This window comes from Astatotilapia calliptera, chromosome 6 (genome assembly GCF_964374335.1).
Source record: "Astatotilapia calliptera chromosome 6, fAstCal68.1, whole genome shotgun sequence".
Lineage (NCBI taxonomy): Eukaryota > Metazoa > Chordata > Actinopteri > Cichliformes > Cichlidae > Astatotilapia > Astatotilapia calliptera.
In genome coordinates, this window is record NC_137427.1 from 38,692,362 (window position 1) to 38,710,665 (window position 18,304).

The 18,304-nt window shown below is 40.0% G+C and overlaps 1 protein-coding gene across 2 annotated transcripts in view; it reads left to right on the forward strand.

Annotated features, from left to right (window-relative positions):
• The first annotated feature begins 6 nt into the window (after positions 1-6).
• The window catches only part of LOC113024694 (uncharacterized), a 22,757-nt gene continuing 4,459 nt past the window's right edge, over positions 7-18,304 (forward strand). Inside the window, exons 1-14 of one of the 2 annotated variants that reach the window (XM_026171967.2) lie at positions 7-443; positions 1,671-2,006; positions 2,123-2,338; positions 2,460-2,792; positions 3,107-3,340; positions 3,452-3,784; positions 3,922-4,152; positions 8,802-9,059; positions 9,295-9,555; positions 11,104-11,364; positions 12,848-12,929; positions 13,042-13,099; positions 14,662-14,879; positions 15,026-15,099. In XM_026171967.2, coding sequence (XP_026027752.2) covers positions 203-443; positions 1,671-2,006; positions 2,123-2,338; positions 2,460-2,792; positions 3,107-3,340; positions 3,452-3,784; positions 3,922-4,152; positions 8,802-9,059; positions 9,295-9,555; positions 11,104-11,364; positions 12,848-12,929; positions 13,042-13,099; positions 14,662-14,879; positions 15,026-15,095 — 3,132 coding nt within the window. In that variant the 5' untranslated portion in view covers positions 7-202 and the 3' untranslated portion in view covers positions 15,096-15,099. Of the gene's footprint in view, positions 444-1,670; positions 2,007-2,122; positions 2,339-2,459; positions 2,793-3,106; positions 3,341-3,451; positions 3,785-3,921; positions 4,153-8,801; positions 9,060-9,294; positions 9,556-11,103; positions 11,365-12,847; positions 12,930-13,041; positions 13,100-14,661; positions 14,880-15,025; positions 15,588-18,304 lie in introns of those variants that run through there. The other variant, XM_026171966.2, reaches the window with a different exon arrangement.

Genomic DNA, 18,304 nt, shown 5'->3' on the forward strand with positions numbered 1-18,304 from the left:
AAATGATCATTAATAAAGTCAGGCCTGAAGTTTTCAAAAAAGACTCATGTTAAAATGTTTTCTATTGTCCTCAGCAGTTGTATCAGAGGCAGTCCTTTTTTTCTTAAGGTGATATTTTAAGAACATAAAGCTGCATGCAAAGTGTTGTGAGAGAATCACTTCTTTATTTAAGCGCGGGGGTTTACAGGTTTAAAGTCTGTTCATGCATGTTAAGCATGTACAGAGGAAGGAAGACAGCCAGATAACTCTGTTACATTTTCCAACCACAGAGAGCACGGTCTTCAGAGACAGCATCTTCAACACTGGCAGAAATTGTGGCTGGTTTACAACATGTTACATGTTGTGTGATCTACCTGCTGATGGGATTCATGAGACGAGAGGAGCAGCCATGAGTTCAACTGCAGCAGCAACTGGATTGGTTCTCTTCCTTCTCTCGCTGCCAGGTAATTCTGTAATAGTAAGTCAGTCTTGAGGTAGATCACAACTGAACTGTTTTTGATTGGTTTTTACACCACACCATCTGCAGCACATAGCTGTTAAAGGTTTGCATTTCCAATACTGCAAATGAATACAGATTGTAGAAAAGTTTTTTTTATTTATTGTCTCCACTGCATTTAATGGACAAATACAATTTTCAGGCTGCTTTAACTTGGGTTGAAGTTTCTTAACAGAAACTAACAGATAAACAGAAAGTGAATTCCCAGCCATTTTCTTTTCTTTTCTTTTCTTTTCTTTTCTTTTCTTTTCTTTTCTTTTCTTTTCTTTTCTTTGTTTTTTGCACAAACACATAGTTCCTGGTTCCTAAACATGTTTTGTAAATTATATTGTGAGATAAATTCTAGGCACACAGCGAAATTTGTATGTCACCTGAATAATTTACTACACTATATAATGGCCCTTTCATGCCACTGCAATTTATTTTACATAGACAACATTTGACAACATTTTGTCATATTTCTGTAATGGATGTATTATGCAAATTGTTATATTTGTAATAACAAACCCACAGATACCATTATTATTATCTTGTTTTTGATTTACTGATTTACTGTTTTGAGTTTAATTCCACCGTCAGGCCGGGGTCTTTCTGTGTGGAGTTTGCATGTTCTCCCCGTGTTTGCGTGGGTTCTCTCCGGGTACTCTGGCTTCCTCCCACAGTCCAAAGACATGCAGTTAGTGGGGATAGGTTAATTGGAAACACTAAATTGCCCATAGGGTGAATGCGGGAGAATGTGAGTGAATGGTTATCTCTGTCTATGTATTAGTCCTGCAACAGACCTGCGACCTGTCCAGGGTGTACCCTGCCTCTTGCCCTAAGACAGCTGGTATAGGCTGCAGCCCCCTGCCAGCGAATGGATGGATGTACTTACTGTTTTGACTCATTCTCACAGCCTGCAAAGACTTGTTTTCAAAGAAAAATCACATCATTAACTCACTCAGAAATTGACTGGATGAAGACTTCTGAATGGACATGATCTCGCATATGTAAACAACAAGAACAACAAAAACAAAAATACCTTCCTAAATACTTAATACCATATGCATGATAAAAAATCTCAGGAACAATAAATCTGTGCTGCTTATTCTGAGAAAAGGTTCTCAGAACTTTTACTGAAACAATATGTTTGTTGTTGCCATTAATCTAGTTTCTGATGTGTTCTGTGTTACAGTGGTACAGAGTCAGAATGATTATGCAGTGACTTACACTTCTACTCAGATCTGTGCCTTTAAAGGATCAACAGTGGACATAGGCTGCTCCTTCAAACACCCTTCAAGAGTAATTGTGTTAAAAAGAGTTTGGTTCACTAAAGGGAACAATTATAATCCTGAAGATCTGAAAACAGACCCAGCGTATGCAGGTCGAGTGTCGTACAGTTCTCACTGGAAGGGCTACACTCTGACAATCAGAGACCTGAGAGAGAGCGACTCAGCTGTGTACAAGTTCAGGTTTGAAACAAACCAGAAAAATTTTACTGGTTTACCTGGAGTCACTCTGACTGTCACAGGTAACATTTTTATTTACACATCAGTCAAACCTTGTTATGAACATAACTTTGTGTGTTTGCGTATGGATAATGGATGTTAAAATTTCTCCTCTGATATTATTTCTTGACATAATCAGCTCTTCAGGTACACGTGGACAAATCATATTCCAACTGGGCAACACTGACTTGTCAGAGTAGTTGTCGACTAAATTATCATCCCTCCTACATCTGGTACAAAAATGGACACAAGATTTCTAGTAGAAACCAGTATCGGTATTCAGCCAATCTGAATCCTTCAGATAGCTACTCCTGTGCTGTAACAGGTCATGAAGATTTCTCCTCTCCTTCAGTGTGTGAGTTTATTTCAGTTACATAAAACCATCTCATAGAGTCATTACATACATCTGAATAAAAATAGTCAAACTCACAGTAACTACTTTCTAAATCTGACTTCAAAATCATTTAATGTTTCAGGTGTCCAAGATGATTCATGCAACAGAGTGAATTACAGCAACAGAAGAATCTGTGCATTCAAAGGATCATCAGTGGACATTTCTTGTACTTACAACAGTTATGAAAGTCCAATCCAATCAAAGTCCTGGTTCCGTTCTGGTCGTGGATCTGAGGACCTCACAGAAGACTCCCAGTATGCAGATCGTGTTCAGGTGACTGAAAGAGAGAGAGGACGCTCCACTCTGAGAATCAGAGACCTGACAGAGAGTGATTCAGCCAAGTATCACTTCAAATTCAAGACACAAAGCTTTGAATGGAAGAGTAGTTTACCTGGAACAACTCTGACTGTCACAGGTACTGATCAACACACACTGATGGATATTTAATCAGGAACAACTTTATACTTTATCTGCATATATATATATATATATATACACATATATGTATATATATATATGTATATATATATATATATATATATATACACACATATATGTATATACATATACTGCACTTTCACTTTTAACTTTTGAGGGATTTCATGTTTACACTTTGAGAGAATGATCATTTTCATGAATTCATCTACTCAGAACTGAATTCCCTATTATGACTCCTTCAGTGTGAGAGTGACTGACATCTTATTTATTGTTTCTTGTCCACTGGTCAAGATGTTCAGGTCAGAGGGTTCAATGGACGACAGTTGGATTGTGTCACCAGATGTGATCCTTATGTTTCTTATGTCTGGTACAAAAATGGGCAACAAGTGATTGGAGCCAGCTCTTCTTCTTATGACGTGTCACGTGACACTTCAAACAGCTACACATATCAAAGGTCATATGACAATAAAAACAGCTACTCATGTGCTTTAAAAGGATTTGAGGATTTTCACTCTTCGTTAGTTTGTGAGTTCACTTTGAGGTTTTACGTGAATTAAAACTTCTTATCTGGGTAATAATTAATGTCATGTTCTGTCATTAAATTTGTTTTAAAATGTTTTAATTGTAATTTTTCAGGTACACAGGGTCAACGGTGCAACAAAGTGAATTACAGTAAAAGAAAAATCTGTGCATTCAAAGGCTCATCAGTGGACATTTCATGTACTTACAACAGTTATGAAAGTTCAATCCAATCAAAGTCCTGGTTCCGTTCTGGTCGTGGATCTGAGGATCTCACAGAAGACTCCCAGTATGCAGGTCGTGCTGAGGTGACTGAAACAGAGCGAGGACTCTCCACTCTGAGAATCAGAGACCTGACAGAGAGTGATTCAGCCGAGTATCACTTCAAATTCAAAACACAAGACTTTGAATGGAAGAGTAGTTTACCTGGAACAACTCTGACTGTCACAGGTACTGATCAACACACAGTGACTCATAATTTCATTCAGTTGAATTTTACAAACTGAATCTTGTGTTGTTAATTATTTACTTGTTGGTGTCTTTGTCGTTTGACTATTTAACAATGTGAATACTTTAATTTCACACAGCTCTGCAGGTGAAGGTGAGCAGAATAATACCAGTCCATGAGTGTCAGACTGAGGCAGAGCTGAAGTGTGAAAGCAGCTGCAGTCCAGCTGGTCGTCTTTCTTTCATCTGGTTCAAGAACGGACAGAAAAACACAAAACAGCAAACTTCTACTTATACAGACTGCTTTTATCCTGGAGACAACATCTCCTGTGCTTTCACAGGATATGAGGATTACCACTCTCCACCAGTGTGTGAGTTCACTTCATGATTCAGTCACAGACTTTTATCATTCTGACAGATTATAAATAACTTCAAAGTGACGATAGTTCGAGTCAGGTTCACAAAATTGAAACCTTCTTTCAGTTTTGTGTGTGTTCGTGATCAGAGGACAGGATATATCAGCTCCTTTCACTGCCCAGCTGTAGGCTACTGCATAGTGAAGATATCATATACTCTAATGAAAGACGGCCGTACGCCGAACGATTTTTGAGCAGGAAATCTGCTTCATGTAAGGAAACAAGGAGCTCTTCCTTTGGAAGTTTGGAAAGATCGTTCATCGTTCTCTCACTGCCAGGCCTATTTCATGTGACTTTTTTTTTCTTCATAATTCAGGAACATGATGATTCTGCAGTCACAATATGGATATCAATGTTAAACGTGTGATAAATAAGAGTTAACTAAACTTGAACTAATTACCCATTTCAAACCAAACTGTCACAGTTCTGGGTCATTTTGACCCAGCATTTTCTGTTTCTTATATTTTGATGTTTTTCTAGACCAGGGGTCGGCAACCTTTCTGATGACGAGTGCCATTTAAAATTTCCTCAGAAGTCAGTGTGCCATATGATTGCATTAGCAATAAATTGAATAACGCGCTATATGAACAGTTACACAATATATAGAACCACTTTCTAGAATTATATTTGTTTGCAGATGTTGGCAGCTGTCAGCGAATAGTTATCAGCTATTTTGAAACAAAAAAAAGACACTTTTTATCCATAACAGCAAATGAACTGTACAACAGAAAATACAAATGTTATTTATGGTCTCCTCACAACGATGATAAGAAAAATAAACTAAGCCAATATAGCATGTCTGTTAATACAAAGACACACATGTTAATGTGATCTCTGGTCTCCCACTCAGAGACACAGGTCTCTGAGTGCCCATTCAGATGGCTACCTGAGGACACTCCTCATGTGAGAGAAAATCTGCTCACACAGATATTTAGAGCCAAGTACTGTCAATAAGGCCTCTGCAATGTTCTGAAGACAGTTAAACTTGTCAGGTAGTGATGTCCAGCAGGTGAAAATGCAGCTCCATGAACACACACAGCTGTGGATTCCAGCTGCTTCGATGTCGCATTAACTGGTATTAACTCAGCCAGTTAATGCGAGACAAATCCAGCTGCTCATTAAAGATCTCTGGTTTGATCAGAAAATAAAACATTGGTCCATACACCTGAAAGTCCCAATTTGCAGTGTGCACCGAGGTGCGGCCATTTATTTTTTGATGCACCTTCTCAGATTAATTCCCTGGGTGTCGTGCCCAGGGCTGGACTGGGACAAAAAATCAGCGCGGGCATTTTGACTAAAGACCTGCCCACCAGGTATTAAAGCCATAAAGCCTTTGAATGAAAACAAACGCTGTTGTGACAGTGATGTACACTGTCTTGTTGGTATATGTATGATTTCTATACATTTTACATCAGATAACACCTTTGGTTGTAAGATTCAGATAATTATTTAATAACAGCTAGACATTTTAAATGAGAATAAGAAAGTACATCTTTGTGCCCCCCTTTCCCTGTTAATGCCCTACCTGCCCCCCCTGGCAAAACTTTGCTAGACCCGCCCCTGCACAGTTACCAGCTGTCAGCTACTTAGAAACAGATCCTGGTGTTATTTCTCAGAAACAGTTCATAACTTCCCTTCAACTCATTCATGTCACCTAAAAGGTAAACCTGTTTCTCCATCACCTGTTCATCTCTGATGATTCAGTAAGGACATCTCCTGATTTCATGTTTCCCTCTCGCCACATATCCAAACCGATATCATGACCAGCAGCTTTTACAGCTGTGGCTCCAGCAAACATCAGCTGATACTAGAAAGTAATCCATCCATCCATCCATTCGCTTCCGCTTATCCTTTTCAGGGTCGCGGGGGGCGCTGGAGCCTATCCCAGCTGTCATAGGGCAAGAGGCGGGGTACACCCTGGACAGGTCGCCAGTCTGTCGCAGGGCTAACACAAAGGGACAGACAACCATTCGCACATTCACACCTAGTGGCAATTTGGATTATCCAGTTAACCTATCCCCACAAGCTGCATGTCTTTGGACAGTGGGAGGAAGCCGGAGTACCGGAGAGAACCCACGCAAACACGGGGAGAACATGCAAACTCCACACAGAAAGACCCCGGCCTGATGGTGGAATTGAACTCAGGACCTTCTTGCTGTGCGGCAACAGTGCTAACCACCTTGCCACCGTGCTGCCCACTAGAAAGTAATATTAAATAAATTCTAACAACAGCTGATCAAGCTTAAATGTGCTGCTGTTGTTTAGTGCGACATCCGGCGGTTTCTTCTTTCTGGCGCAAAGTGGCGATAAACAAACAAGAGAGAAAAGCCGATCAGCTGATCATTGATCAGTTTCATGATTAAAGTAGCAACAGGTGAGGGAGGGGGAAAGAATGAGGCAGCTGTGCAGCGTAACGACACAGAATAACTCCAGCTTTGTCCCATACTTCAGCTAGAATGTAAAAAAAACCACACAAACTGCATCCCTTCTCAGCTCAACACGAAACACAAATATTGTCTCTGAATGCGGGAGGATTCCGTCTTTTTACGGGACAGTTGGCAACTCTACTAACTAACCTTATAAATAAAATAAAGTTCACTATCAGTAACATCATAGCACCCACCCAGCTGTATAGAAAATCCATCATGCTAGCTAGTATGCAGTACGAGTTATTGTAACTGACTGTAGAAAGTCAGCACAACGAAAATAAACTCCACCTAAACTTGGTTTATATCTGACCCAGACAGACTGCAGGTCATAACTTCTTACCTGAAGTTCAGTTCAAACTCGGACCAGCGGCCACCTTGGGTCTCTCCTCCTCCTGCCTCCCCTTTCCCTCATCCACCTGTTGGCTTCCACCACTTGCTAATGTTACTGAATCTGTGGAAGCTCCACCACAGCCACCACCAAACAACTGAGTTATTTTTTACACACCGGCCAGCATCTGGCCAATCCACCACCTTTCATTGTTTATACCGTTACAATAAAAAATTTAAAAAAATAATCTGGCCACCCAGCAAATGCCCGATGGCCAGTCCAGCTATGGTCGTGCCATCAGTTAACCCTTCGCGTGCCAACTGTGGCACGCGTGCCTAGGGTTGCAGACCCCTGTTCTAGATTATATTTATGTTCTAAATCATAATCTAGCCCTGCAAGGGACATGGGAGAAAAAAAATTACGATGAACTTTTGCGAGATCTCGCAAAACTAACTCGGGATCTCGCAAAAGTTTTGCAAAAGTTGAATTCCAACAATGGCGGCAGCTACTTAGTTGTACTATTACTCTTTCTGGGTCACAAAATAAACTTTTAAGATATTTTGAGGTGTGAATGTAGCTGTTTAAACGTCAAATATCTGCTCGGTTTACAAGACATCACATATTTGCAAAAGTGCTCTGACGTTTTTGGAGATGTCTGACACCCACCATCTCGAAGCTAACGGGAGGTTGAGACCTACTACAGCCGGGGGGAACACCGCTCTCCCGGCACATCGTGCTTCGAACTCCCGGTCGGCTTCGAGCAGGCGGTCTCCGAAATGTTTTCACTTTTGCGAGATCCCGAGTTTGTTTTGCGAGATCTCGCAAAAGTCCGTCTTAATTTTTTTTTCTCCCATGTCCCTTGCGGGGCTCCGTAATGTTATGATTCTCAAGATATGCTTTTTTGCTTATTATTATTCTAGGTTTCAGTTTGGTTCTGGTTATAAGTTTAGTTTGATGTTAATTCTTCTTTTAGTCTCTGTCGTCTTTGGGTTCCCTGTGTTATATTCTTTCAGTCTGCCTCAGTGTCAGGTCTGTGTCTTTGTAAATTGTTCTGTGTTTCCTGTTATATATTGATAGTCCCAGTCTGATGTCATAATGTTCAGTTTTACTTCTCCCCTGTCTCGTTAGTCTAATTTCTCCCAGCTGTGTCTCCCTCCTGTTTCCCATTCCCTGATTACTCCCCAGTGTATATAAGCCCTGTGTTTGCCGGTAACGGAACACACACTCTTTGTTGCGTTGTTAATGTCTGCTTACCCTCAGTTTACGCTGTGTGTTCCGTTACCTGTTTTGCCTGCCTGTTAGTTTATTTTTTCCTCAGTATAGTTAGTCTTCTGTTCAGTCTGCAAGCTGCAATAAAGCTGTTTGAGTTTACCTTTGCGTCAGTGAGTCCTGCATTTTGGGTCCTTCCTCTCTGCCTGCCTGCACACAGCCATGACAGAAACAATCAATTCTAAAAGCTGAGAAAATCATTTTTGTGCCTAATCCAGCCAACCTGAATTATAGCCTTATCATATCATCATTAAATTTGTTTTTGGAAGGCATGCTTAATTAATTCAGAAGATACCGTTACCAATGTAATGAGCATTGCGGTACTCGTACCTGTGTGGCAATTTTGAACAAGAGATAAGCAGCAGTGCTCTGACTACACAGAGGGTTAGTTGCAGATGTAAAGTCTGTCCTGTGAATTGTGAGAGTGGTAAGACTGAGAAACTCAATTGATCTATACAAAACACGTTTATATGCTGAAGATAACAGATTCAGAAAATGACTGATAATTAAATTGCTTTATTTATTGTGTTTGTTAAAATCTAATCAAATCTAATCAATCTTTATATTCTCTCTCCTAGATGCTCCAAAATTTGCTTCAGTACTGGTGCTGAATAACTCTCATGAGATAGTGGAGGGTAGCTCTGTGAATCTGACCTGCAGCAGTGATGCTAACCCAGCAGCTAATTACACCTGGTACAAGGACAAAAAAACAATCAGTACAAAACAAGAGCTCATCTTCAGATCCATCCAGTCTTCTGACTCTGGAGAGTATAATTGTACCGCTAAGAATGAGCTGGGTCAAAGACCATCTGAAGTCATCTCTATCAATGTGAAATGTGAGTGAAGACAGTTATCTTTGCATAATTAATAGTTTTAACAGCAATTTTTTTTTACAACCAAACAAGGCCACACTTTACAAACCCCGATACAGTCATAGAGTCAGAGTAAATGCTGCAGGTCTAAAACCTTTATCAGTATTCAGTTATAGAAAAGGTTTAATATGTCACAAATTTTAGGTCAAACAGGAACAGGAATACATGTTTTTTAGTATATTTTCTATTTCTCCTCCAGATGCTCCAAAGCTTGCCTCTGTGTCAGTGAGTCCCTCTGCTGAGATAGTGGAGGGCAGTTCAGTCACTCTGACCTGCAGCAGTGATGCTAACCCAGCAGCTAATTACACCTGGTACAAGGAGAACAAATTATTGCTTCATGGACCAGTGGGAAGGTACCATTTCTCCTCCATCAGCTCTGAGCACAGCGGGAACTACTCGTGCAAAGCTGAGAATCTGTATGGACCAGCACAGTCCGTAACTCTATACATAGATGTTGAGTGTAAGTATTTCAGTGAACAGCTCAGAAAACATGTCTGGTTGCAAATAATTGCGCTATTAAGTACTCACTAGCACTAGATGAGGCTAAAAAAAAGACCAGAATTTTTGGTCATACTTTTTTCAAAATTATATGCTAACTGACAAATGACTTGTGATTGAGTCTTTGCAGTAAGTAAATGGTTTTATAGTCGGACTCTCCTCCCTCCTTTTTCACGTCATGCCCGTCTTTTATACTATCTATGATGCAAACATGCTAAACTATAATTATAGGTATGATAAGGTTCTGGGATTGAATCTTCTTGCCAGCTGTGTGGAGTTTACATGTTCTCCCTGTGTGGGTTCTCTCCTGGTGCTCTGGCTTCCTCCCACAGTCCAAGGACATGCATATGAGGTTAATCAGTAATTCTAATCTGGCAGTAGCGGTCAATATGAATGTTTGTCTCTTTCTCTGTTAGTGTGCTTTAATGCTCACCATTTATAGTCTGTCACTGTGCCCCTGTGTGAACAGGATAAACTGGATTAAGACTGGCATTACAGTACATCCAGAAAGTATTTTCCGTGCTTTACTTGTTCCATATTTCGTCATATTACAGCCTTATTCTAAATGGTTAGCAAATGTTTTCACTTTGTCATTATGGTGTATTGTGTGTAGAACTTTAAGGCTGTAACATTACAAAAATGTGGAACTGGAAGTTAAGCGTGGTGAACACTTTTCTGAATGTACTGTACATGCAAAGAGTTTACAACCATGTTGTTATGATATTTTGATACCACGGTAAGCATTTACAGGATATTGTTTTATACAGGAAAACTGTTACTCAATAAGGCCGATCTACTAGTTGTTTTTCTCTTTCTCTGTGACCCAAGAATTAATGTGAGACTCACAAGCTGGTACCTCAAGGTCGAAAACACCACAGAGATGAGACCACTTCTTTGCTCCCATCCTCCCTTTTTCTTTATCTCCTGGAAAAGGCTCGTTAAAGGCTAGGTGGTTTGTTTCAGAATTCACTGATGAAAGAACTCTGTATTCTATGTCTAGGAGTGTATTTTGCTGGGATGATCATAAATTGTAGCTGAACTGATAAACTACACAAGGGATACTTTGCTCAGAAGGCAGGAAGACGTTTCCTTATTTGGTCTGTACCGGTTTGAACTGGGAAAGCTGACACACGAACCTTTTTTCATCTATATAAACTGCTGTGTATCAAATAAACCTTTGAGTCGATTTGGGAAGACAACCTGAAGCAGTCTGTGTTTCCTTGTTCTCCCAAGCTGCTCCCGACGTCGTAACTAACCCAGCTGAATGGCATACCTGAGTGTTACTTTAAATAATTAGGAATCTTATAAGGAAAGGACAGAACTCTGCTTATCGCTCACGCCACGGAGGAAACCCGGGAAGGCAATTTCCTTCACATGTGTTTTATGTAATCTATATATTCTGACTCTGCATTATTGGGTTTCTAAAAATGTCAAAAAATAAATAAATACTGATTAACCTAAACAAAACAAGGCTTTCAAATATTGACGACTGGTCTCCAATATGCTGCAGATCCTCCGAGGCTTCCCTCTGTGTCAGTGAGTCCCTCTGCTGAGATAGTGGAGGGCAGTTCAGTGACTCTGACCTGTAGCAGTGATGCTAACCCAGCAGCTAGTTACACCTGGTACAAGGAGAATGAAGACTCAGCAAAAGCATCAGGCCAGAACTTCACCATCACTGACTTCAGACCCGAACACATTGGGAGTTATTACTGTGTTGCACAGAACACAAGAGGACATCATAACTCCACCTTACAGCTGATTGTTACAGCAAGTAAGTGACTAAATTTATAAATTTGCCCATTTATCTCTGCATCATTTCATCATTTCAGAAATAAATAAATAAAAATTGACCTGAACATTGATACATGTAGAAATATTACACTAGGATCTAAGTGTGTGCGTGATTCATCAACTAGACAGTTAAACATCATTGTCTTTGCTAGGCAGTTCCAAAAATACTAGTTATATTGTTCTTACTTTATTAATGTAAAACAGCATTTACCAGTTCAAAGATGTTACAGATGGCTAACTCCCCATTTCTCTCTTTTTTGTTGAAGTTGTAATCACGCAAAATAGATGACAGTGCCTATAGTACTTTGACATTGAGAAAATAAGATCAGATCAGGAATAAATAGATACAGCATTACCCAAATATAATACTTTGCAAAAAATAGAAAAATGTAGACTACCAGTCAAAAGTTTTTAGATCATCCCAGTCTTTCCAAAATGTATTTTAAACCTAAGCCATGTTTAGCAAATATAACAGCTGAACACGCCTGTGGCATTCTTTCTGCAATAGAAATCAAACATTGTTCAGAGAGTTCTTACCATATCTGTTGCAGAAATTCACATAAACATGCAGCACCTGTAGGTTGCTTTGCTTTCACTCTTCTGTCCAGTTCATCCCAAACTAGCTCGATGGGGTTTAGGTCTGAGGACTGTGCTGGCCACTTCATGGTTTCAAGCTTACGACCTTGTTCTTTTTTCTTGAGGTAGTTCTGGAATAGCTTGGACTACATTTTGGGTCATTATCTTTCTGTAGGATGAACCCCTGACCAACTAGGCACATACTAGAGGGTATTGCATGGATAAGCAGAATGCTGTCGTAGGCGTTTTGGTTCAGGGCGACTCTGTACAAGTCACCGATCCTGGATCCAGCAAAACAGCCCCAGACCATCACACGTCCTCCTCCATGGTTGACAGTTGATGCCACCCACTGTGGAGCTATCCTTCCTCCTACTCGACAACGTACCAGCTGTCAGAATAAAAGCCACTTTAGCAGGAATTAGATGCAAAACCACAGTCCATGAGTCATAAACTAGAAGGTTTTGGTCTGATATGCTTTATGTTCATTCTTAACCCTAGAACACTATCGCTATAAATAGTAACACGATCACTAATGCCGGGTGATTTATACCCGGTATAATATAACCAATGAACAGTAATCAAATATATCAAAATATGACAACACATGACAAATTAGAGTGGTCTTCTTTTACTTTCAACTGTGCCATGTCTAACAAAATGAAAAATAAAACTCCTAAAACAAAATAATGACTCTGGAAAGCTGGTCTTTGGTCCACCCATTCCTGGGACATTTGAGACTTCCCTGGTGATGGCACAGGCTCCTCGACACGCAAACAGCTGCAGGAGTGAGAAATCATGTAAATGTATTTTCACCCAGCGATAGTGTTCTAGGGTTAATAGACCCAAAATCCTGTAATCCAGTTACTAATCCAGAGTTTGTTTCCCAGGTTTAGTGAAATCAGCTGCAATTGCATCGATGACTATTTTCTTTTTGGCTATCGTAATCCTCTCTGCAGTCATATTCATAAGGTGAGCAGATCAGTTTTTAAAATGAACTACAATTAGTTCTTCACTCTTGTCATCCAAAGATTCCTGAAATTCCAATGCTCATTGTTCAATGTTCGTTCTCTGTTCTGTATAGAAAAACGAGGCCCTTAAAAGTCATTTTCTCCAAAGACAGGACAAACAGCATCGCACAGGTAAGGAAGAAAGGGTGATTAAATGGTCATCACACATAAGATAAATACAAAACTAATGTGAAAGAGCTGTACTGTAGGAGTATCTCTGGTTATGGCTGCACACAGTTGTCCCAACTGAGGATTGGTTCTAAGTTTACTATTGATCTACATCCTTCCCTGACATATGATCACAAGTGATCACAATTGTGGATACAAGCAATTGGAAATGAGCTTCCTCCGAAAGGTGGCTGACCTTTCCCTCAATGATAGGGTGAGAACTTTGGCCATCCAGGAGGGGCTCAGAGTGGAGCTGTGCTGCTCCTCGATATAGAAAGGAACCGGTTGAGGTGGTTCGAGCATCTGACAAGGATGAATCTTGGTGCCTCTTGGGTGAGGTGTTTTAGGCATGTCCCACCGGGAAGAGGCCCTGGGGCAGACCCAGGATGTACTGGAGAAATTATATCTTTCTGCTGGCCTGGGAATGCCTTGGTGTTTCTCAGGATAAGCTGGAGAAGGTGACTGGGGAGAGGGAGGTCTGGGCTTCTCGATCTGACCCTGGATAAGCAGAAGAAGATGGATGGATGGATGGACGGACGGGCGGACGGATGGATATGGGCTCAAAGTGTGGTCATAAATATTTTGTACTTGTAAATCAGGATTTGTATGTGTAAAAAGAATTTGTGTGTGCGTAAAAAAGATTTTTATGTGGACTTAGCCAAAAAAATACATGTGAAACTCTGCAAGTTACAAGTACGAATTTTGACCCTATTTTTATTCCTTTCATCTGATTGGTCAATGTCATGTCAATCACAAATTTAACTATCAAATCAGAGAACAGATAGGTTTGGCTGTCGGAGGGGGCTTTTTAGTTCAAAAAAGCCCCCTCCGACAGCCAAACCTATCTGCAGTTCAGCAGGTCCTTGAAGGGTAATACAGTTTGAAGCTGGAGGATCTCTATGTAAATATCGATAGAAGCTAGGTCCCCTAACTTTCAGCAGCTGTTGAAAGGATAAAGTTGTGGTATATCAGTGGTTAGAAATACCATTATTACTTTAGGATTAGTTTAACACAAAGTCAGGGCTGACCCGGGACCATTGCTGTGAGCCACAGTGCGCAGCATAAAGGTCCTTTCACATCGGACGCAGGATGTGCTGCTAATGCTAACTGCTAACTAAAAGCCAAGGATCCAGAATTTGTTGCGCTGGCTGCTGAATTCTGTGGGTTTTTACAGCAGCTCTACCTGTACTAGATGCACCTGCTCCTTGTCGTTTCTATCTCGGACTTTGTGTTGTCTACAAGAGTTTCAATAAAAACATGTATGCTAATTCATAACGAAGAAAGCTTTGTAACTATCCCCACTAGTGAAGACTGTCATTTCCAAAACACTGTGTCCTTCTGTTATTTTCCTTCAGGTGGTCATTCTCACTCACTTAGTTTTTGCCGTCACCATCTTTTGCTGGGGATACTTACCTCTCCAAAAACAGATACAGTCCACTCATGGTGGACCCTATGATGTCCAACCCTGTTTCTGTGGGATTCATTTGAGTATTAAGTATTCTTATTGCTGAAAATTTTTTCTTCAGAAAAGTGCATCTCCAGAACATGATGGCCCTTCAGCTCCACCAGCAGAGCAGCAGGACGACCTTTGCTACGCCAGTGTCAGTTTCTCAAAGAGCCAAGAAGATCCTCTCTACTCCAACATTATGCCCACTAAACCCAAAGGACAAAATGAAGAAGATGAGGAAGAGGGAGGGGGAGATGTGGAATACTCTCTTGTCAAGTTTATTAATGGAGCCCAAGGGTGAGCCTCTTTATTTGTCCACAATGTTGAAAAATGTTTATTGCTTTGATTGTTGTTCCTATGACTTTTTTTCCTTAATTAATGCTCATAATATTGTGAGATTCTTATTATAAAATCTTCATAATTCAGTATTTTTATCATTACAGATTAAGAGGTGAACAGACTGTGGAAGATTCATCTGCACTGTACAGCACAGTCAGGAAAATCTACCATTGAGTCTGTAAGGATGTGTTTGTATTTATTAAAGAGTGTTGAGCGTTTTTGGTTAATGGTCTTTTGGAAAACTGGGAATGAAGAAGAAATTTTCCATGACAGCTAGGCTTTAATTTGTTTGATATGTATAGTGTAGAGCATTTTAAATGTATTCACATTTGTGCATGAATGTGGTTTCAACACAGATTTGTTTGTATGCACTGTTTGTGAATGACTCACTCTCCTGATCAGTGTATGTCCACATGTACACTCTTGCTTCCTTCATTTTCTAATGCGATCATTCAAATGCATTATAGCTCCGTCTCCATGCACTGATGACTGTTTTATGTATCTATCAACTCAAAGAGATTTTTTATTTACTGTGGCTTCGTTTATTTTTTAAGAACGTGACTTATTTACCAATGCTTTCACTCTCATAATAACCTGACTGGAATGCACTGATATATATTATTTAATGAAAAAAAAAACTTTAATAAATATTTCTTAAGGGCTTAAGGATTTTTTTCATGGGTTTAATTGTTTGTAAGTGAGGGGACATGTTTTTATATTTCATATTTTAATATGCAGTGGTATTCATTCATTAAATAGATTTAATAAACACACATACCCACACACCTCTGACTGCACTGTAGGTGGGTATTTTACAGTTGGGCAGATGTGAAGGAGCAGGGTCAAGTTTCTCAGTAGATGGCAAATAATAATTTGTGCATCCTTTATATCTCATATCAGTGTTGCTCCAGCTGTTTGGTTGCTTAGCTCTGTCCACAAGATTTAGACAGCCTGTCCATCCATGTGTCCATCTGTCCTTCAGCATCTTGACAACTGCTGACCAGATCCACAGTTTGAGGTAGTTTGGGTGAGTGGATCTGTCGTTGTGTCATGTCATGGGTTCCTGGTTTCTCTTTGTCCCATGTCTTCTGTCTTCTTTATCTCTGTCACTGTGGTTACTGTTAGATTGTCTGTGTTAATTGTCTTTCAGTAGTTTCTATTTTTGGTTGAAGGTTTGGTTTCTAATGTGTCTTATTCTAGAATTAGAAGTGACTGTTTGCCTGTAACTGTTTTTACTTGCGCCCCGTTCCCAGCTGTGTCTTGTTTTTCAGCCCATCTTCTGTATACATAATACACAGGCAGGTTTGTTTCAGTATCTTTAGTTACGCCCCTTTCATTGCTTTAACCCATCAAAGCCCAATTATAATCTAAAACTCAGTCAGTCAGTTTAGGGGAAGTCTGTAAATTGAAAGAGTAAAAATAACCGCTAGTGTCCACAGAGCTAGCCTCAGTAAACCACAGTGTTAGCCACCAGCCTGGTTGGTTAAACTGTTCCATGTTTCAGATTTTATGCTTTCTCTGTGCTTCATGACCATTCTTGGTTTCTGATATGCTGAACAGCACAAGAAAATTAAGAAATAAGAAGTTATATAATTAATGAAACTGAAAATAAGTGTTGCAGTGGTAAAATGCAGCTGCCTGATCACCAGACCAGTGAAATGCATTTATTTTTATTGCCTTCTCAGCATTTTGACCGTGTTATGTGCAGTTAGTGCAGTAGAACTTTACACAACAGACTGCAAGACAAACAAGAAGTGACAGTGCATGTCTTTAAAGAATAAATAAAAATCCGAGACCAATCAAATTTGAATGCCTGTACTAAACCGACCCCACATATACCACAATAAAGTGAAAGCAGACGATAAAGAGCAACATGATGCTGGACCTCCAAAACATCTGCTGATGTTTATCATATATATATATATATATATATATATATATATATATATATATATATATATATATATATATATATATATATATATATATATATATATATATATATATATATATATATATATATATATATATATATATATATATATATGTCCAAAGACATGCAGCTTGTGGGGATAGGTTAATTGAATAATCCAAAGTGCCACTAGGTGTGAGTGTGAATGGTTGTCTGTCCCTATATGTTAGCCCTGCGACAGACTGGCGACCTGTCCAGGGTGTACCCCGCCTTTCGCCCCATGACAGCTGGGATAGGCTCCAGCGCCCCCCGCGACCCTGAAAAGGATAAGCGGAAGCGAATGGATGGATGGATGGATATATATATATATATATATATATATATATATATAGAAGAAGACGGCCGAACAGAAGAAGACGGCCGTAGTGATCGATGTAGCGGTTCCCAATGACAGCAATATCAGGAAGAAGGAACACGAGAAGCTGGAGAAATACCAAGGGCTCAGAGAAGAGCTCGAGAGGATGTGGAGGGTGAAGGTAACGGTGGTCCCCGTGGTAATCGGAGCACTAGGTGCGGTGACTCCCAAGCTAGGCGAGTGGCTCCAGCAGATCCCGGGAAAAACATCGGAGATCTCTGTCCAGAAGAGCGCAGTCCTGGGAACAGCTAAGATACTGCGCAGGACCCTCAAGCTCCCAGGCCTCTGGTAGAGGACCCGAGCTTGAAGGATAAACCGCCCGCAGGGGCGTGCTGGGTGTATATATATATATATATATATATATATATATATATATATATATATATTTGTTAAATGATTGAATGATCATCAAACACTACTGTAAATAATAATTTTATTGCAATTAATTCTCTTCTAACAAATGGTGTCATGGATGGGGGGAGTACATGTTTCAGACTGCCCCACCCAGCCTATAGTGTATTGAAGATTTCATGCACAGTTTCCATTTCATGTTGGGAATATACAGATATTCAAATATTAAGCTTATTTCATACCATAAAGAGGAAGGAAACCAGCACAGACAACTGATTTGTGGTTTCCATACTTTCAAAAAAGTCACAAGTTTTGTTTAAGATTGCGTGAGCTGTGCTATTTATTACTTTAGATAAGTGATTGTTGATGCACAGATCTGATGAACCCTTTAGTCTAACAGTGGCTAACAGTACCTGTCTGTGTCTGGTACTGTACATTTATGTCAGGTAACGACCCTCATTTACTGGATCACCACTATCGATACCCTCTGCAAGTCGTTCCCTTTGAAACGTAATTCTTTGTGGCACACATTCAACAACATGTGGAAACATTCCTCAGAGATTTTGCTCCATATCAACATGACGGCATCACACAGTTAGTGAAGATTTGTTGGCTGCACAGCCCTCGCGTAAATCTCCCGTTCTACCACATCCCAAAGGTGCTGTGTGTAGAGGCCATATGAATACAGTGCACACTGTCATGTTC